Source organism: Salmo salar, unplaced genomic scaffold, assembly GCF_965601325.2.
Source record: "Salmo salar unplaced genomic scaffold, fSalSal1 ptg000424l, whole genome shotgun sequence".
Classification (NCBI taxonomy): Eukaryota; Metazoa; Chordata; class Actinopteri; order Salmoniformes; family Salmonidae; genus Salmo; species Salmo salar.
This window is the reverse complement of record NW_027675384.1, coordinates 167,305-189,444: the sequence shown is the minus strand read 5'-3', so window position 1 is coordinate 189,444 and position 22,140 is coordinate 167,305. Positions and strand designations below refer to the sequence as shown.

The following is a 22,140-nucleotide window of genomic DNA, read 5'->3' as shown; positions in this document are numbered from 1 at the left end:
GACAGCTAAATGCAGCACTCACCTTTGATGATCTTCATCAGATGACAACCCTAGGACATTATGTTATACAATACATGCATGTTTTGTTCAATCAAGTTCATATTTATATAAAAAACCAGCTTTTTACATTAGCATGTGACGTTCAGAACTAGCATACCCCCCGCAAACTTACGGGGAATTCGCTAACATTTTACTAAATTACTCACGATAAACGTTCACAAAAAGCATAACAATTATTTTAAGAATTATAGATACAGACCTCCTCTATGCACTCGATATGTCCGATTTTAAAATAGCTTTTTGGTGAAAGCACATTTTGCAATATTCTAAGTACATAGCCCAGGCATCACGGGCTCGCTATTTAGACACCCGGCAAGTTTAGCACTCACCATAATCATATTTACTATTATAAAAATGTCATTACCTTTTGTTGTCTTCGTCAGAATGCACACCCAGGACGTCTACTTCAATAACAAATGTTGGTTTGGTCCAAAATATTCCATCGTTATATCCGAATAGCGGCGTTTTGTTCGTGCGTTCCAGACACTATCCGAAATAGTAAAGAAGTGTCGCGCGCTTGGCGCAATTCCTGACAATAAAATTCAAAGTATTCCATTGCCGTACGTCGAAGCATGTCAACCGCTGTTTAAAATCAATTTTTACGTCATTTTTCTCGTAGAAAAGCGATAATATTCCGACAGGGAATCTCCTTTTCGGCAAACAGAGGAAAAAATCCCAAAGGCGGGGGCGGTCGGGGTCACGCGCATAAGCTAGTGTCTCTTGATGGGCCACTTGAGAAAGGCGATAATGTGTTTCAGCCTGGGGCTGGAATGACGACATTCTCTTTTTTCCCGGGCTATGAGAGCCTATGGGAGACGTGGGAAGTGTCACGTTAGAGCAGAGATCCTTAGTAAATGATAGAGATGGCAAAGAAGTTCCAGAAATGGTCAGACAGGCCACTTCCTGTAAAGGAATCTCTCAGGTTTTGACCTGCCATTTGAGTTCTGTTATACTCACAGACACCATTCAAACAGTTTTAGAAAATTTAGGGTGTTTTCTATCCATATGTAATAAGTATATGCATATTCTAGTTACTGAGTAGGAGTGGTAACCAGATTAAATCGGGTATGTTTTTTATCCAGCCGTGTCAATGCTGCCCCCTAGCCCTAACAGGTTAAAGAAGGATTTTTTTTAAAGCCTTGAGACAATCGAGACAATGGATTGTGTATGTGTGCCATTCAGAGGGTGAACGGGCAACACAAAAGATTGGTTTGAGTGTCAAGAACTGCAACGCTGCTGGGTTTTTCACTCTCAACAGTTTCCCCGTGTGTATCAAGACTGGTCCACCACCCAAAGGACATCCAGCCAACTGGACACAACTGTGGGGAAGCATTGGAGTCAACATGGCCCCAGCATCCCCATGGAACACCTTATCCATGCCCCGACGAACTGAAGCCGTTCTGAGGGCAAAAAGGGGTGCAACTCAATATTAGGAAGGTTTTCTTAATGTTTTGTACACCCAGTTTACATCACCAACATTAGTGTTTTTCCAACTGTTTGGTTATTATAACAGCGTCACTGAATGTACAAAACATTAAGAACGCCTTCTCTTTCCATGACATTAGACAGACCAGGTGAATCCAGGTGAAAGCTACGATCCCTTATTGATGTCACTTCTTAATAAATCCACTTCAATCAGTGTAGATGAAGAAGGGGAGGAGACAGGTAAAAAAAAAATGCTTGAGACAATTGAGACATGGATTGTGTGTGTGTGTGTGTCATTCAGAGTGTGAATGGGCAAGATCAAAATACACTACAAATGTATGTGGACACGTGCTCATTGAACATCTCATTCCAAAATCATGGGCATTGACATGGAGTTGGTCCCCCCTTTGCTGCTAGATGTTGGTACATTGCTACGGGGGGACTTGCTTCCATTCAGCCACAAGAGCATTAGTGAGGTCGGGTCACTGATGTTGGGGGCGATTAGGTCCTGGCTCGCAGTCGGTGTTCCGATTCACCCCGAAGGTGTTCAATGGGGTTGAAGTGGGTTGAGGTTTGCAGGCCAGTCAAGTTCTTCCACATTGATCTCTGCCGTTGTTGCTCCTAGACGTTTCCACTTCACAATAACAGCACTTACAGTTGATCGGTGGGGGGGGGGGGGGGTACCTCTAGCAGGGCAGAAATTTCACGAAATGACTTGTTGGAAAGGTGGCATCCTATGACGGTGCCACGTTGAAAGTCACTGAGCTCTTCAGTAAGGCTTTTCTACTGACAATGTTTGTCTATGGAGATTGCATGGCGGTGTGCTCAATTTTATAGACCTGTCAGCAACAGGTGTCTGAAATTGCTGAATCCACAAATTTGAAGGGGTGTTCACATACTTTTGTATATATAGTGTATTTAAGTTCCTTTGAACGGGGGTATGGTAATAGGTGCCAGGCGCACTGGTTTGTGTCAAGAACTGCAACGCTGCTGGGTTTTTTCACACTCAACAGTTTCCCCGTGTGCATCAAGAGTGGTCCACCACCCAAAGGACATCCAGTCAACTTGCCACAACTGTGGGGAAGCATTGGAGTCAACATGGGCGCAGCATCCCTATGGAACGCTTTCGACACCTTGTAGTGTCCATGACCCAACGAATTGAGACTGTTCTGAGTGCAAAAGGGGGGGCGGGGGTAACTCAATATTAGGAAGGTATTGTTAATTTTTTGTACACTCAGTAGAAACAGAATTAGTATAATACAGTCAGGAAGACAGGGATGTGAATGATCTAGCTACTGCCCGTCTTATTTATCGGTGGACCGTTTCTTCTTCTTATGAACTGGGGTCACCGCTGCGTGTCGTGGTAGACCTCTCCCCTGCCTTACCTATACCCCCCTCCTCTCCCCTGCCTTACCTATACCCCCCTCCTCTCCCCTACCTTCCCTATACCCCCTCCTCTCCCCTGCCTTACCTATACCCCCCTCCTCTCCCCTACCTTCCCTATACCCCCTCCTCTCCCCTGCCTTACCTATACCCCCCTCCTCTCCCCTACCTTCCCTATACCCCCTCCTCTCCCCTGCCTTACCTATACCCCCCTCCTCTCCCCTACCTTCCCTATACCCCCTCCTCTCCCCTACCTTACCTATACCCCCCTCCTCTCCCCTACCTTCCCTATACCCCCTCCTCTCCCCTGCCTTACCTATACCCCCCTCCTCTCCCCTGCCTTACCTATACCCCCCTCCTCTCCCCTGCCTTACCTATACCCCCCTCCTCTCCCCTACCTTCCCTATACCCCCTCCTCTCCCCTGCCTTACCTATACCCCCCTCCTCTCCCCTACCTTCCCTATACCCCCTCCTCTCCCCTGCCTTACCTATACCCCCCTCCTCTCCCCTACCTTCCCTATACCCCCTCCTCTCCCCTGCCTTACCTATACCCCCCTCCTCTCCCCTACCTTCCCTATACCCCCTCCTCTCCCCTGCCTTACCTATACCCCCCTCCTCTCCCCTGCCTTACCTATACCCCCCTCCTCTCCCCTACCTTCCCTATACCCCCTCCTCTCCCCTGCCTTACCTATACCCCCCTCCTCTCCCCTACCTTCCCTATACCCCCTCCTCTCCCCTGCCTTACCTATACCCCCCTCCTCTCCCCTACCTTCCCTATACCCCCTCCTCTCCCCTGCCTTACCTATACCCCCCTCCTCTCCCCTACCTTCCCTATACCCCCTCCTCTCCCCTGCCTTACCTATACCCCCCTCCTCTCCCCTACCTTCCCTATACCCCCTCCTCTCCCCTACCTCCCCTATACCCCCTCCTCTCCCCTACCTTCCCTATACCCCCTCCTCTCCTACCTCTCCTACCTTCCCTATACCCCCCTCCTCTCCCCTACCTTCCCTATACCCCCTCCTCTCCCCTACCTCCCCTATACCCCCTCCTCTCCCCTACCTTCCCTATACCCCCTCCTCTCCCCTACCTTCCCTATACCCCCTCCTCTCCTACCTCTCCTACCTTCCCTATACCCCCCTCCTCTCCCCTACCTTCCCTATACCCCCCCTCCTCTCTCCTACCTTCCCTATACCCCCCTCCTCTCCCCTACCTTCCCTATACCCCCTCCTCTCCCCTACCTCCCCTATACCCCCTCCTCTCCCCTACCTTCCCTATACCCCCTCCTCTCCCCTACCTTCCCTATACCCCCTCCTCTCCTACCTCTCCTACCTTCCCTATACCCCCCTCCTCTCCCCTACCTTCCCTATACCCCCCCTCCTCTCTCCTACCTTCCCTATACCCCCCTCCTCTCCCCTACCTTCCCTATACCCCCTCCTCTCCCCTACCTCCCCTATACCCCCTCCTCTCCCCTACCTTCCCTATACCCCCTCCTCTCCTACCTCTCCTACCTTCCCTATACCCCCCTCCTCTCCCCTACCTTCCCTATACCCCCTCCTCTCCCCTACCTTCCCTATACCCCCCCTCCTCTCCCCTACCATCCCTATGCCCTCCCCCTCCTCTCCCCTACCATCCCTATGCCCCCCCCATTATGTTGGACCATCATGTTTATTTGTTTGTGATCAGGTTAGAAGAGAATGACTCCTCAACCCAAGAGGCCCTGGAGCAGCTGTGATCAGGTTAGAAGAGAATGACTCCTCAACCCAAGAGGCCCTGGAGCAGCTGTGATCAGGTTAGAAGAGAATGACTCCTCAACCCAAGAGGCCCTGGAGCAGCTGTGATCAGGTTAGAAGAGAATGACTCCTCAACCCAAGAGGCCCTGGAGCAGCTGTGATCAGGTTAGAAGAGAATGACTCCTCAACCCAAGAGGCCCTGGAGCAGCTGTGAGAGAGCAGCAGTGTGGAAGCATTTGGGGAAATTTAAAGAAGGTTTCCTGGTAAAGAGGATTGTCTGTTACGTAAAGGGTCAGAGCCACTGAGTGGACAAAATATTAAGGATACCTTCCTAATATTGAGTTACGCCTGGTCAGTTTGTCATGGAAAGAAATGTGTCCTTAATGTTTTGTGTAAATTACATAATAATTATACATTTATGGATTGTTTTATGTAGCCTATTGTTTTCTCTTTATTCAACCTGCCATCTACCCACCTGGGGACTGAGGGTTATGAGAGAACCCCCACATCACTAGCTTCTCTTTATTCAACCTGCCATCTACCCACCTGGGGACTGAGGGTTATGAGAGAACCCCCACATCACTAGCTTCTCTTTATTCAACCTGCCATCTACCCACCTGGGGACTGAGGGTTATGAGAGAACCCCCACATCACTAGCTTCTCTTTATTCAACCTGCCATCTACCCACCTGGGGACTGAGGGTTATGAGAGAACCCCCACATCACTAGCTTGGAGGCAGGTTGGCATTTATTGTCATGAATATTGTTCTGGAGGCAGGTTGGCATTTATTGTCATGAATCTTGTTCTGGAGGCAGGTTGGCATTTATTGTCATGAATCTTGCCCTGGAGGCAGGTTGGCATTTATTGTCATGAATCTTGCCCTGGAGGCAGTTCAGCAAATTATTCCCTAGCTGGCACAGGCACGAAGTAATACAATCAGATTTTAATCCTAACCTCAACCCTAACCACACTGCTAATCCTTCCCTTAAATTAAGACCATAAAACAACATTATTTTCCACAGCCAATTCTGACTTTGCAGCTGACATATCTAGAGGAAATCGCACAGTTCTGCCTCCAGGTCAAGATTCATGACAAACGTCAACATGAGACAGGGAGAAGCAATGTAAAATCAATAACGAAATTGTTTCCACTATTAACCTGTTAGGGCTAGGGGGCAGTATTTGCACGGCTGGATAAAAAAAATGTACCCGATTTAATCTGGTTACTAATCCTACCCAGTAACTATAATATATTCATATACTTATTATATATGGATAGAAAACACTCTAAAGTTTCTAAAACTGTTTGAATGGTGTCTGTGAGTATAACAGAACTCATTTGGCAGGCAAAACCCTGAGACATTTTCTGACAGGAAGTGGATACCTGATGTGTTGTATTACCTTTATATATTACCTTTAAACCTATCCCATTGAAAAACACAGGGGCTGAGGAATATTTTGGCACTTCCTATTGCTTCCACTAGATGTCACCAGCCTTTACAAAGTGTTTTGAGTCTTCTGGAGGGAGATCTGACCGAACAAGAGCCATGGAACGATGATGTCCCATTAGACACCTGGCGCGCGAGTTCATGTTGGGTACCCTCGTTCCAATACGTTATAAAAGAGTATGCATTCGTCCACCTTGAATATTATTCATGTTCTGGTTAAAAAAGGCCCTAATGATTTATGCTATACAACGTTTGACATGTTTGAACGAACGGAAATATATTTTTTCCCCTCGTTCATGACGAGAAGTCCGGCTGGCTTAGATCATGTGCTAACAAGACGGAGATTTTTGGACATAAATGATGAGCTTTTTTGAACAAAACTACATTCGTTATGGACCTGTGATACCTGGAAGTGACATCTGATGAAGAGAATCAAAGGTAATGGATTATTTACATAGTATTTTCGATTTTAGATCTCCCCAACATGACGTCTAGTCTGTATCGCAACGCGTATTTTTCTGGGCGCAGTGCTCAGATTATTGCAAAGTGTGATTTCCCAGTAAGGTTATTTTTAAATCTGGCAAGTTGATTGCGTTCAAGAGATGTAAATCTATAATTCTTTAAATGACAATATAATATTTTACCAATGTTTTCTAATTTTAATTATTTAATTTGCGGTGTTGACTTGACTGCCGGTTATTGGAGGGAAACGATTTCCTCAACATCAATGCCATAGTAAAACGCTGTTTTTGGATATAAATATGAACTTGATAGAACTAAAAATGCATGCATTGTCTAACATAATGTCCTAGGAGTGTCATCTGATGGAGATTGTAAAAGGTTAGTGCATCATTTTAGCTGGTTTTATGGTTTTGGTGACCCTGTCTTTGAATTGACAAAACATTACACACAACTCTTGTAAATGTACTGTCCTAACATACTCTAAATTTATGCTTTCGCCGTAAAACCTTTTTGAAATTGTAAAATGTGGTTAGATTAACCTGTTAGGGCTAGGGGGCAGCATTGACACGGCTGGATAAAAAACATACCCGATTTAATCTGGTTACCACTCCTACTCAGTAACTAGAATATGCATATACTTATTACATATGGATAGAAAACACCCTAAATTTTCTAAAACTGTTTGAATGGTGTCTGTGAGTATAACAGAACTCAAATGGCAGGTCAAAACCTGAGAGATTCCTTTACAGGAAGTGGCCTGTCTGACCATTTCTGGAACTTCTTTGCCATCTCTATCATTTACTAAGGATCTCTGCTCTAACGTGACACTTCCCACGTCGTCCATAGGCTCTCATAGCCCGGGAAAAAAGAGAATGTCGTCATTCCAGCCCCAGGCTGAAACACATTATCGCCTTTCTCAAGTGGCCCATCAAGAGACACTAGCTTATGCGCGTGACCCCGACCGCCCCCGCCTTTGGGATTTTTTCCTCTGTTTGCCGAAAAGGAGATTCCCTGTCGGAATTTTATCGCTTTTCTACGAGAAAAATGACGTAAAAATTGATTTTAAACAGTGGTTGACATGCTTCGACGTACGGCAATGGAATACTTTGAATTTTATTGTCAGGAATTGCGCCAAGCGCGCGACACTTCTTTACTATTTCGGATAGTGTCTGGAACGCACGAACAAAACGCCGCTATTCGGATATAACGATGGATTATTTTGGACCAAACCAACATTTGTTATTGAAGTAGACGTCCTGGGTGTGCATTCTGACGAAGACAACAAAAGGTAATGACATTTTTATAATAGTAAATATGATTATGGTGAGTGCTAAACTTGCCGGGTGTCTAAATAGCGAGCCCGTGATGCCTGGGCTATCTACTGAGAATATTGCAAAATGTGCTTTCACCAAAAAGCTATTTTAAAATCGGACATATCGAGTGCATAGAGGAGGTCTGTATCTATAATTCTTAAAATAATTGTTATGCTTTTTGTGAACGTTTATCGTGAGTAATTTAGTAAAATGTTAGCGAATTCCCCGTAAGTTTGCGGGGGGTATGCTAGTTCTGAACGTCACATGCTAATGTAAAAAGCTGGTTTTTGATATAAATATGAACTTGATTGAACAAAACATGCATGTATTGTATAACATAATGTCCTAGGGTTGTCATCTGATGAAGATCATCAAAGGTGAGTGCTGCATTTAGCTGTCTTCTGGGTTTTGGTGACATTATATGCTGGCTTGAAAAATGGGTGTCTGATTATTTCTGGCTTGGTACTCTGCTGACATAATCTAATGTTTTGCTTTCGTTGTAAAGCCTTTTTGAAATCGGACAGTGTGGTTAGATTAACGAGAGTCTTATCTTTAAATGGCTGTAAAATAGTCATATGTTTGAGAAATTGAAGTAATATGATTTTGAAGATTTTGAAAATCGCGCCACAGGATGGCAGTGGCTGTTACGTAGGTGGGACGAATTCGTCCCGCCGGTCCCATAGAGGTTAAGGAGATGTTTATCTTTCAAAGGGTGTAAAATAGTTGTATGTTTGAAAAATTAGAATTTTGACATTTATTTGGATTCAAATTTGCCGCTCTTGAAATGCACCTGCTGTTGATGGAGTGCACCACGGGTGGGACGCTTGCGTCCCACCTAGCCCATAGAGGTTAAGAACTGCTGTGTCGACGGCTGCGGTTTAAGACCTGCCTTTTTCGTTTCCGCATCTGCTTTTCTGTTGTTGTTACTGACACTATCTGTCCCTCATAGAGGTTAACATGCTTTTTCTTGTTTCAAGTATGTTTTATTATGAAAAGTACAATATATCCATGTATACTTGTACAACTATGGAGCGTATGTCCACATATAATTGTACAATTTGTTTTTCCAACATAAAAGACAAGAAATGATCACATTGGTATTTTAACAGTGTTATTGTAAGAGATTAAATGTTTAAACAGAGGATACATCTAAAACAGGATAAAACAAGTGCAGTATGTTGTGAGAATGTTACTTTAACATCGACTCATAACGTCACACTATAACTTCATGGGAGTCTTGTGGAAAGACTGCATGTTGTTTTGGGTGGATTGAGTGACGTCTTCATCAACATTTTGCAGAATATTCCGGTAATATTTTCACCTCTTGTCGGCTGCAGACATTCATAAGGAGTTCCAGTAGTTTATTTGCCATTTGCAGGTATTAAAAGTAATACATACATTGTAATTCCTTGTTGGAGCTCTCTCACATACAGGACAGTACGTACCAGAGGAGGCTGCTGAGGGGAGGACGGCTCATAATAATGTCTGGAACAGAGTGAATGAAATGGAACACATGGAAACCACGTGTTTGATACCATTCCACTTATTCCACTCCAGCCATTACAAGCCTGTCCTCCCTAAATAAGGTCCCACCAACCTCCTGTGGTACAAACACAAACAGGAAAATATATCATAAAAAATGCAAAGTGGTAAAAGATCAGAAAAGGAACCCAAAAGGTTCAGTCATGTTGTAATAGTCTGATGACAACAGTTTAGGTTGATGATTTAACAGGCAGATAGAACTGGGATAGAAGCTGTTCTAGAACCTGTGGTCCAGAAACTGATTTAACAGGCAGATAGAACTGGGATAGAAGCTGTTCTAGAACCTGTGGTCCAGAAACTGATTTAACAGGCAGATAGAACTGGGATAGAAGCTGTTCTAGAACCTGTGGTCCAGAAACTGATTTAACAGGCAGATAGAACTGGGATAGAAGCTGTTCTAGAACCTGTGGTCCAGAAACTGATTTAACAGGCAGATAGAACTGGGATAGAAGCTGTTCTAGAACCTGTGGTCCAGAAACTGATTTAACAGGCCGATAGAACTGGGATAGAAGCTGTTCTAGAACCTGTGGTCCAGAAACTGATTTAACAGACAGATACAACTGGGATAGAAGCTGTTCTAGAACCTGTGGTCCAGAAACTGATTTAACAGGCAGATACAACTGGGATAGAAGCTGTTCTAGAACCTGTGGTCCAGAAACTGATTTAACAGGCAGATAGAACTGGGATAGAAGCTGTTCTAGAACCTGTGGTCCAGAAACTGATTTAACAGGCAGATAGAACTGGGATAGAAGCTGTTCTAGAACCTGTGGTCCAGAAACTGATTTAACAGGCAGATAGAACTGGGATAGAAGCTGTTCTAGAACCTGTGGTCCAGAAACTGATTTAACAGGCAGATAGAACTGGGATAGAAGCTGTTCTAGAACCTGTGGTCCAGAAACTGATTTAACAGGCAGATAGAACTGGGATAGAAGCTGTTCTAGAACCTGTGGTCCAGAAACTGATTTAACAGGCAGATAGAACTGGGATAGAAGCTGTTCTAGAACCTGTGGTCCAGAAACTGATTTAACAGACAGATAGAACTGGGATAGAAGCTGTTCTAGAACCTGTGGTCCAGAAACTGATTTAACAGACAGATAGAACTGGGATAGAAGCTGTTCTAGAACCTGTGGTCCAGAAACTGATTTAACAGGCAGATAGAACTGGGATAGAAGCTGTTCTAGAACCTGTGGTCCAGAAACTGATTTAACAGGCAGATAGAACTGGGATAGAAGCTGTTCTAGAACCTGTGGTCCAGAAACTGATTTAACAGGCAGATAGAACTGGGATAGAAGCTGTTCTAGAACCTGTGGTCCAGAAACTGATTTAACAGGCAGATAGAACTGGGATAGAAGCTGTTCTAGAACCTGTGGTCCAGAAACTGATTTAACAGGCAGATAGAACTGGGATAGAAGCTGTTCTAGAACCTGTGGTCCAGAAACTGATTTAACAGGCAGATAGAACTGGGATAGAAGCTGTTCTAGAACCTGTGGTCCAGAAACTGATTTAACAGGCAGATAGAACTGGGATAGAAGCTGTTCTAGAACCTGTGGTCCAGAAACTGATTTAACAGGCCGATAGAACTGGGATAGAAGCTGTTCTAGAACCTGTGGTCCAGAAACTGATTTAACAGACAGATACAACTGGGATAGAAGCTGTTCTAGAACCTGTGGTCCAGAAACTGATTTAACAGGCAGATACAACTGGGATAGAAGCTGTTCTAGAACCTGTGGTCCAGAAACTGATTTAACAGGCAGATAGAACTGGGATAGAAGCTGTTCTAGAACCTGTGGTCCAGAAACTGATTTAACAGGCAGATAGAACTGGGATAGAAGCTGTTCTAGAACCTGTGGTCCAGAAACTGATTTAACAGGCAGATAGAACTGGGATAGAAGCTGTTCTAGAACCTGTGGTCCAGAAACTGATTTAACAGGCAGATACAACTGGGATAGAAGCTGTTCTAGAACCTGTGGTCCAGAAACTGATTTAACAGGCAGATAGAACTGGGATAGAAGCTGTTCTAGAACCTGTGGTCCAGAAACTGATTTAACAGGCAGATAGAACTGGGATAGAAGCTGTTCTAGAACCTGTGGTCCAGAAACTGATTTAACACGTGTGAGTGTCCAGTGTGTGTTTGTCAATTGTTTCAGTGTTTATTTGTGTATCCAGTGTGTGTGTGTGTGTGTGTGTGTGTGTGTGTGTGTGTGTGTGTGTATCCAGTGTGTGTGTGTGTGTGTGTGTGTGTGTGTGTGTGTGTGTGTATCCAGTGTGTGTGTGTGTGTGTGTGTGTGTGTATCCAGTGTGTGTGTGTGTGTGTGTGTGTGTGTATCCAGTGAGTGTGTGTGTGTGTCCAGTGAGTTTGTGTGTGTGTCCAGAGAGTGTGTTTCCAGTTTGTGTGTGTGTCCAGTGTGTGTGTGTGTGTGTCCAGTGAGTTTGTGTGTGTGTCCAGTGAGTTTGTGTGTGTGTCCAGTGAGTGTGTTTCCAGTGTGTGTGTTTGTCCAGTGAGTGTGTGTGTGTGTGTGTGTTTCAGTGTGTGTGTGTGTGTGTGTGTGTGTGTGTTCAGAGTGTGTGTGTGTTCATTGTGTTTGTGTGTCCAGTGTGTGTGTGTGTGTGTGTGTGTGTGTCCAGTTATTATTTCAGGGACACTGAGTCGCCACCATCATAAACCCTAAACCCTGGATAGAGGGGCTCAGTGAATGTGGAGGTGAATGTGATCAGGTGGGTCAGTGTGTCAGAGGAGGCTCTATAGAAGGACAGAGTGCCGGCTGGCCAGTCCAGATACACTCCTACTCTGTGGGAGCTGGAGGAGGGGACGTCTATGGTAGTAGGATTATTATTATGCCAGGCTCTGTATCTGTTGTCAGAGCAGAACAGACTCCAGGACTTGTCATTGTGTCCAAGCCAACAGTCATTAACCCCTCCTCTCCTGCTGATTCCTTTATATGTCACTCCTATAACAGCCCCCCCACTCCACTCTACCTCCCAGTAACAGCGCCCAGTCAGACCCTCTCTACACAGCACCTGTTTAAGGTCCTCAAATCTCTCTGGGTGATCAGGATACGGCTGCTCCTCTCTCCTACATGTCACCTTTCTGTTCTCCTCAGACAGAGAGAGGAATCTGTTTACTGTGTTTAGGTCCAGTGTGAGATCACAGACATCTGATGGATGAAACCAGACACAATATTAGAAATCATCATCATTCACATTAGAATGTTAACTCACTTTTCACTAATTCATTTAATGTAGATGTTTCTAGGTATCAAAAGGAGAAGTTAAGGTAACTTGAGACTTGTTGAATGATCATATGTTATACTGTATGGTAATATAAAACACACTTATTCACATTAATTACACACACACACACACACACACACACACACACACACACACACACACACACACACACACACACACACACAAACACACAAACACATTGTCATATCAACTCTTTGTAAACTTTGGTGTCCCTGATTTCTGCTTCTGTAGAACTACAGCTGATATTTAATATGACCAAGTAAGTAATGATGGTGGTCTTTGACTTTGACTTAACTTGAATTAAGACTTATTCTTAGTCATATTCTTCACAGCAGTCAACACTCACATTTTCTAAGTCCAGGTTTCATTCTGTTCTCTCCACCATGTTCCACACTGTAGCGGTAAGCAGAAAAACAGACAGTCATTGAGGGATACACCTGAACTCTCACACACACACACACACACACACACACACACACACACACACACACACACACACACACACACACACACACACACACACACTGGACAAACACACATGGTCAGCATATAACTTCAAGCGAATGTTTGTCTGTGTGTGTGTGTGTCCTGTGTGTGTGTGTGTGTGTGTGTGTGTCCTGTGTGTGCGTGTGTGTGTGTGTCCTGTGTGTGCCTGTGTGTGTGTGTCCTGTGTGTGCGTGTGTGTGTGTGTCCTGTGTGTGCCTGTGTGTGTGTGTCCAGTGTGGGTGTTTGTATTACCTAGCCTGAAAAGTCAAACATGTCTGATATGAACATTGACATAAACCCTCTACATACTTGAGTTTCTCCAGTCTGCAGTGTGGATCCTCCAGTCCAGCAGAGAGCAGTCTGACTCCTGAGTCTCCTGGGTGATTGTAGCTCAGGTCCAGCTCTCTCAGGTGTGAGGGGTTTGACCTCAGAGCTGAGACCAGAGAAGCACAGCCTTCCTCTGTGACTAGACAGCCTGACAGCCTGCAAAGAGTCAAATCAAATTAAAATAACACTGCTATTCTTTGGTGGTGAAAATAGTGGAAGTATATTTCTTCAACATATTCAGATATATCAGTGTCCTGAAACCTTCCATATCTATTCAGAAATTAATGTATCATAATATAAATTACAGATTATCAAAGTTTTGCCTGCAGATAGAAACATGTATAGTACAAATATTTGAGTAGACTGACCAGACCAGTTTAAAAGCAGTATCAGTCAAAAGACAGACAGTGAGGTATCAGATTTAGATTGTATTCAGTATACAGTCCAAACCATATCTATTTTGACAGTGAAGATAACATTTTAAATGTGGCTCTAAACTCCAACATTTTGGATTTCAGATCAAATGTTTCATATGAGGTGACAGTATATAATGTCACCTTTTATTTGAGGATATTTTCATATCTGTTTCACCGTTTAGAAATGAAAGCACTTTATGTATCTAGTCCCCCTATTTGAAGAAGTCATAAGTATTCTGACCAATTAATTTATATTGTATTAAAGTAGTCAAAAGATTAGTGTTTGGTTGTAAACTCATTGGTTGCATTTGCAGTTTGTTTTGGTTGTGTTTTGTGTTTTGTCCAACAGTAACTGAATGGTGGATGATAACTGGAGTCATTTTCTAAGTGATTACATGTTTTAGGGTTGTGTTTAGGGTTGTGTTATGGGTTGTGTTATGGGTTGTGTTATGGGTTGTGTTCAGGGTTGTGTTCATTATTGACTCCGCACCTTCCGGAGACACCTGAAACCCCACCTCTTTAAGGAATACCTGGGATAAGATAAAGTAATCCTCATAACCCCCCCCCCCCCCCCCCCTTAAAATATTTAGATGCACTATTGTAAAGTGGTTGTTCCACTGGATATCATAAGGTGAATGCACCAATTTGTAAGTCGCTCTGGATAAGAGCGTCTGCTAAATGACTTAAATGTAATGTAAATGTATATTGTATTTACTTTGCCACCATGGTCTTTTTTTTCCTTTACCTCCCTTATTTCACTTCATTTGCTCACATTGTATATAGACTTATTTTTCTACTGTATTATTGACTGTATGTTTGTGTAATACCCTTATAGCAAGTAAAACACTGGAATGGTAGATATGCAGTGGAAGAAAGTGCAAAGTAGAAATAATGGGGAGAAAAGGAGCTAAATAAATAAATACAGTAGGGGAAGAAGTAGTTGGGCTAAATTATAGATGGGCTATGTACAGGTGCAGTAATCTGTGAGCTGCTCTGACAGCTGGTGCTTAAAGCTAGTGAGGAAGATATGAGTCTCCAGCTTCAGAGATTTTTGTAGTTCGTTCCAGTCATTGGCAGCAGAGAACTCGAAGAAGAGGCGGCCGAAGGAGGAATTGGCTTTGGGGGTGACCAGAGAGATATACCTGCTGGAGCGCGTGCTACAGGTGGGTGCTGCTATGGTGACCAGTGAGCAGAGATAAGGGGGGACTTTACCTAGCAGGGTCTTGTAGATGACCTAGAGCCAGTGGGTTTGGCGACGAGTATGAAGCGAGGGCCAGACAACGAGAGCGTACAGGTTGCAGTGGTGGGTAGTACTGTATATGGGGCTTTGGTGACAAAACGGATGGCACTGTGATAGACTGCATCCAATTTATTGAGTAGGGTATTGGAGGCTATTTTGTAAATGACATCGCCGAAGTCGAGGATCGGTAGGATGGTCAGTTTTCAAAGGATATGTTTGGCAACATAAATGAAGGATGCTATGTTGCAAAATAGGAAGCCAATTCTAGATTTAACTTTGGATTGGAGATGCTTATAGTGAGTCTGGAAGGAGAGTTTACAGTCTAACCAGACATCTAGGTATTTGTAGTTGTCCACATATTCTAAGTCAGAACCATCCAGAGTAGTGATGCTGGACGGGCGGGCAGGTGCAGGCAGCGATCGGTTGAAGAGCATGCATTTAGTTTTACTTGTATTTAAGAGCAGTTGGAGGCCACGGAAGGAAAGCTGTATGGCATTGAAGCTCGTCTGGAGGTTAGTTAACACAGTGTCGAATGAAGGGCCAGAAGTATACAGAATAACACCAATAACAGAGGGGGTCTGATCTTTGTGCCTCTGTAACTTTCTCATTCATCATCATTAACGATTCATTCATGATTATTCATAATCATGGTAGCATCCACATGAATGTATAAGTGTTCAGAAACATCTTCTATTCTTACTGACAATACAAGTGAAGTGACTCCAAAATGACAGGACATTATTCACCATTCAGTTTCTATTAGGAAAAACATCATCCAAAACACAACCAAAAAAAACTGAAAAATGAATTCAACAAGTTTGTAGAATCACAAGCTTGATGTAATCACTGCAGGCATGGAATATGGTACAACTACCAAACTTATGACTACTTTAATACAATATAAGTGAATTTGTCCAAATAATTAAGACTTCTTCAAATGGGAGAACTACGTACAGAAAGTGCTTTAATTTCTAAATGGTAAAACAGATATGTATTAAAATACCCTCAAATAAAAGGTGGCATTCTGTACTGTCACCTCATATAAAACATCTCAAATCCAAAATGCTGGAGCATAGCACCACATTTAAAACTGTAAGCTTCACTGTCCAAACACATATGGTGTGGACTATGTGTGCCTGGTAAACATATGTGGATCTGGTGAACAGTTATCACTTGTTGACCAACTACAGGAATACTGACCTCAGAGTCTCCAGTTTGCAGTGTGGATCCTCCAGTCCAGCAGAGAGCAGCTTCACTCCTGAATCCTTCAGGTCATTGTTACTCAGGTCCAGCTCTCTCAGGTGTGAGGGGTTTGACGTCAGAGCTGAGACCAGGGAAGCACAGCCTTTCTCTGTGACTCCACAGCCTGACAGCCTGCAAAGAGATCATCATGACTTTACAAACACACTGTTAAATTAACAAGTAGTGTAGAAGGACAATGGCAAATGCATTTGGTTTATTCTCTCAAACAGCATATAAATTCATCTTCCGTCTCCTAGAATTGTATGGTCATATTGTTATACTAACGTGAAAATCAAAGCATTTATTTAATATGTTATTCAACATAATATTATATACATATTATAATACATATTTTTATCTAAACAGAATATTTCTTCCTGATGATTAGTTCTTATATATCATTTTATTTACTCACAGAGCAGCTCTGGAGGCTTTGACCACTGGCAGCAGCCTCAGAAGACCTTTCTCTGATTTGGAGTATTTCTTCAGGTCAAACACATCCAGCTCCTTTTCTGAAGTCAGCAACACAAAGACCAGAGCTGACCACTGTGCAGGTGACAGGTTGGGTTTTGAGAGACTTCCTGAGCTCAGGTAGCTTTGGATCTCCTCCACTAGAGAATGGTCATTCAGTTCATTCAGACAGTGGAACAGATTGATGCTCCTCTCTGGAGAGGGATTCTCCCTGATCTTCTCCTTGATGTACTTGACTGTTTCTTCATGGGTCTGTGAGCTGATTCTTGTCTTTGTCAGTAGACCTCGTAAGTGCTTCTGATTGGACTCCAGTGAGAGGCCCAGAAGGAAGCGGAGGAAAAGGTCCAGGTTTCCTGTCTCACTTTGTAAGGCTTTATCCACAGCACTCTTGTAGACAGTAACTTCAGTAACTTCAGGCTTGTCTCTGAACAGCGAGAAAAAGTATCTGAACATTGATTGAGGTTCATCCATTAGATTCTCATTGTTGTTGATGAATGAGAGGAACACATACACAGCAGCCAGAAACTCCTGAATGCTCAGATGAACGAAGCAGTACACCTTGTCCTGGTACAGCACACATTCCTCTTTAAAGAGCTGTGTGCACAATCCTGAGTACACTGAGGCTTCATTGACATCAATGCCAGCCTCTTTCAGGTCTTTTTCATAGAAAATCAGATTGCCCTTCACTAGCTGTTGAAAAGCCAGTTTTCCCAGTGACAGAATGCTCTCGTTATTCAAGTGTGGATCTGTCTCTTCTTTCCCAAGATACTTTTCATTCTTCTGGTTGGTATGAAACACCACAAGGTGTGTGTACATCTCAGTCAGAGTCTTGGGCATCTCTTCTCTCTTATGTTTCAGCATGTGTTCGAGGACTGTTGCAGAAATCCAACAGAAGACTGGAATGTGGCACATGATGTGGAGGCTCCTTGATGTCTTTATGTGTGAGATGATTCTGCTGGCCAGGTCCTCATCACTGAATCTCTTCCTGAAGTACTCCTCCTTCTGTGGATCATTGAACCCTCGTACCTCTGTCACCTGGTCAACACACCCTGAAGGGATCTTATTGGCTGCTGCAGGTCGGGTAGTTATCCAGAGGAGAGCAGAGGGAAGCAGATTTCCCTTGATGAGATTTGTCAGCAGAACATCCACTGAGGTTGACTCTGTGACGTCCCAACAGATCTTGTTCTTCTGGAAGTCTAGGGGCAGTCGGCACTCATCCAGACCATCAAAGATGAACACAACTTTGTACTTGTTGTAGATGGAGATTCCTGATTGTTTGGTTTCCATTGAGAAGTGATTGACAAGTTCAATCAAAGTGTGTTTTTCCCCTTTCATCAAATTCAGCTCACGGAAAGGGAATGAAAACACAAATTGAACATCCTGATTTGCTTTTCCTTCAGCCCAGTCCAGAATGAACTTCTGCACAGAGACTGTTTTTCCAATGCCAGCGACTCCCTTTGTCAGCACAGTTCTGATAAGTTTGTCTTGTACAGTTAAGGGTTTGAAGATGTCGTTACATTTGACTGCAGTCTCTGGTCTTGCTTGTTTCCTGGTTGTTGTCTCAATCTGTCTCAGCTCATGTTCATTATTGACCTGTCCTGTTCCACCCTCTGTGATGTAGAGCTCTGTGTAGATCTTATTGAGAAGTGTTGGGTTTCCTTGTTTAGCGATCCCCTCAAATACACATTGAAACTTCTTCTTTAGATTAGATTTGAGTTCATGTTGGCAAATCACAGCAAGCTCATCTGAATCTAGAAATAACACAGAGGATATTAATATTACATCTGTTTTAATAACTACAGTATTGTAGGACTGTTATAAAGTTTTACATTATAATCATTTATTCTCTTAACTGTCTGTATAAATGTGTAAATGTTTTCATAATGCATTACAGACTGGTGTGACTGATTATATTATTATTGGTATTATTGATGGTATTAATAATGTTGTCTTTCTCTCTCTCTAAATGAATCAACACAACACATCCCTGCTGCTACTTGATGAGGTCACTAGGTGTTGTGTTAAGGCTGCTACAATATCATTGAGTTAGACAGCTACTTTAGCTGTACTTTAGCTACAGCTTTTAAATGTTATAAAACAACATTCAACATGAGGCAGACAGATCTTACATTTCTCCAGTGTGTCAGCGAGCTCCTTCTGGTTCATTTTCCTCAGGATGTGCAGTGTGATCTTCAGAGCCCCCTCTCTGGCACTGCTCTCCTGCCTCTCATCTTCAGCATCCACCACTTCCTTATCCTGCTTCTGACTCTCAAAGCCTTCTGGGAGTTCTGGACTAAGAATCCTCTTGAACATCTTCAGCTCGTTCTTCACAAATGTAATAATATTCTCTTCAAGCAACTGAAATAAATAAATAAAATAAGTTAAGCAAGAGAAGAAATGCTTTCTCATTAACACATTAATGAATGATTGACAGATCAACTTTACTTGAGGTCAACAAAAACAAATGTACATAACAGGACCACATACACTGAATATAGAGTCCAGGTCTGTTTGATGACTCTGGGAAGACTGACCACTGAGAATCTCTGACTCTGATCTCTCCTGTTGGTTTCTGTGGACAAAACATGAGATTACATCTCCTCATCCAGGGAGTGAGTGAGTACGGACAGACAAACAGACACACAGACAGAAAGCGGGACAGACAGTCAGAGACAGACAGAGACAGACAGACAGAAAGACACAATCAGAGAGACAGACAGACAGAAAGCGGGACAGACAGTCAGAGACAGACACAGACACATACAGACAGAGACAGACACACAGAGGGAGGGAATGTTGTGTTTGTTTAATTAATATTGTTTTAGGACTATGAAAATGGACAAAAGTATTAGCCTATGGATTATGAAAACAACAAAAAGAAATGTGAAAATGGGAGAGGAGAAATGACTAGAGACAGTGTTGTTTAACTCACTGACCATGACCCATGAGTTCTTCTTACCTTTGTTCAGTAGAAAAGTCTCCCTCTCTAAAGTATATAGGTCGACCCATAGACTGGTCACTCTTCATGGACACACAGCTGGGAACAGGGGAGGCTGGTCTCTCCTGCTTGATTGGTCTTCAACACAACAGAGACAAACATTACATCTCTCACAGACAGGGATTTGTTTAAAATATATCACTTGATGGTTTCATTTCAGAGACAAAAATCATGTTTTTTTTGCAAAATGCTATATATCTCCCTCACTCTCAAATGTGACCGACCGGCTCAATTTGGTAATTAACTAAATAACTACATATATAGTGATTTTGGTTTATGTCAGTTTAATTGTTTGTTATGGTATAAGTTGTTATTTTATGATTGTAAGTGATACAATTAACTAGTAATTCTCAGTAATTACTACTTTAGTAAGGAATAACACATTTTTTCTGCACTACTGCAGTTGCTAAATAATTCCAATAGATGGGAACACAAGACCACAATGACATTTCAGAATATTAGTTTAGTTTTCTCCCTGGATACACCACCACTCCCCACGCTTCCTGCAGAACCCCTGCAGTACCTCCACAGACCCCGGATTGAGAACCCCTGATTTAGCAGATGCTCTTATCCAGAGAGATTTACAGTAAGTGCATTCACCTTAAGATAGCTATTTATTTAGAAAATAAACTAAATCAATTCTTCATAAAATTGTCATCTTACCTCTTAGCTTTGGTGTCATGTCCCCCAGAGAGACGCATTTTGGGGGCAGGGGCCCCCTCCTCTCTCTCCCCAGAGAGACTCATTTTAGAGGCAGGGCCCCCCTCCTCTCTCTCCCCAGAGACACTAATTTTAGAGGCAGGGCCCCCCTCCTCTCTCTCCCCAGAGAGACTCATTTTAGAGCACTGACCCCTGTAAACAGAGATCCTGCATGTTGGTTGTGGTTAACACAGTGACAACTAAACAGAGATCCAGCATGTTGGTTGTGGTTAACACAGTAACAACTAAACAGAGATCCAGCATGTTGGTTGTGGTTAACACAGTGACAACTAAACAGAGATCCAGCATGTTGGTTGTGGTTAACACAGTGACAACTAAACAGAGATCCAACATGTTGGTTGTGGTTAACACAGTGACAACTAGTTCTTGACTGTCAATTGTTCTCATGTATTCATTATCTCTTTGAGAAATAAGCATTTACTAACAGACATAGAAACATTCAGGTGATTTAAAGCATCACATTAACATGTTGTTGTGACATTTCATCTCCATGGTAACTGTCAATAATAATAATAAGTCACTGTTTGTTAAGGTAGTTATAGACAGAACAACAAAAATAATAATAACAATAATAACAATAATAATAATAATAATAATAATATGTCACTGTTTGTTAAGGTAGTTATAGACAGTACAACAACAATAACAATAATAATAATAATAATAATAATAATTGACTGTTTGTTATGGTATTTCTACACAGTACAGCAACAATAATAATAATAATAATAATAATAATAAGTCACTGTTTGTTTAGGTAGTTATAGACAGTACAGCAACAATAATAATAACAATAATAATAATAATAACAATAATAAGTCACTGTTTGTTAAGGTAGTTATAGACAGTACAGCAACAATAACAATAATAATAATAATAATAATAATAATAATAAGTCACTGTTTGTTAAGGTATTTATAGACAGTACAGCAACAATAGTAATAACAATAATAATAATAATAATAATAATAATAATAATAATAATACTGATAATAATAAGTCACTGTTTGTTAAGGTATTTATAGACAGTACAGCAACAATAGTAATAACAATAATAATAATAATAATAATAATAATAATAATACTGATAATAATAAGTCACTGTTTGTTAAGGTAGTTCTAGACAGAACAGCAACAATAATAATAATAATAATATTAATATGTCACTGTTTGTTAAGTTAGTTATAGACAGTTCAGCAACAATAATAACAATAATAATAATAATAAGTTACTGTTTGTTAAGGTAGTTATAGACAGAAGAACAACAACAACAATAATAATAATAATAATAAGTCACTGTTTGTTAAGGTAGTTATAGACAGTACAGCAACAATAATAATAATAATAATATTAATATGTCACTGTTTGTTAAGTTAGTTATAGACAGTTCAGCAACAATAATAACAATAATAATAATAATAATAAGTTACTGTTTGTTAAGGTAGTTATAGACAGAAGAACAACAACAACAATAATAATAATAATAATAAGTTACTGTTTGTTAAGGTAGTTATAGACAGAACAGCAACAATAATAATAATAATAATAATAATAATAATAATAATACGTCTCTGTTTGTTAAGGTAGTTATAGACAGTACAGCAACAATAATAATAATAATAATA

The 22,140-nt window shown here is 42.0% G+C and overlaps 1 protein-coding gene across 1 annotated transcript; it reads right to left on the bottom strand.

Annotated features, from left to right (window-relative positions):
• Window positions 1–16,268: 16,268 nt before the first annotated feature.
• LOC145876022 (NLR family CARD domain-containing protein 3-like) lies at window positions 16,269–19,673 on the bottom strand. Its single transcript, XM_082971795.1, has 4 exons — window positions 19,285–19,673; window positions 18,927–19,155; window positions 16,742–18,548; window positions 16,269–16,458 (listed from the first exon to the last, which is right to left on the bottom strand). The coding sequence occupies exons 2-4, from the start codon at window positions 19,108–19,110 to the stop codon at window positions 16,269–16,271; spliced, it is 2,181 nt and encodes a 726-aa protein (XP_082827921.1). The 5' UTR covers window positions 19,111–19,155; window positions 19,285–19,673.
• Between the last annotated feature and the right edge of the window lie 2,467 nt (window positions 19,674–22,140).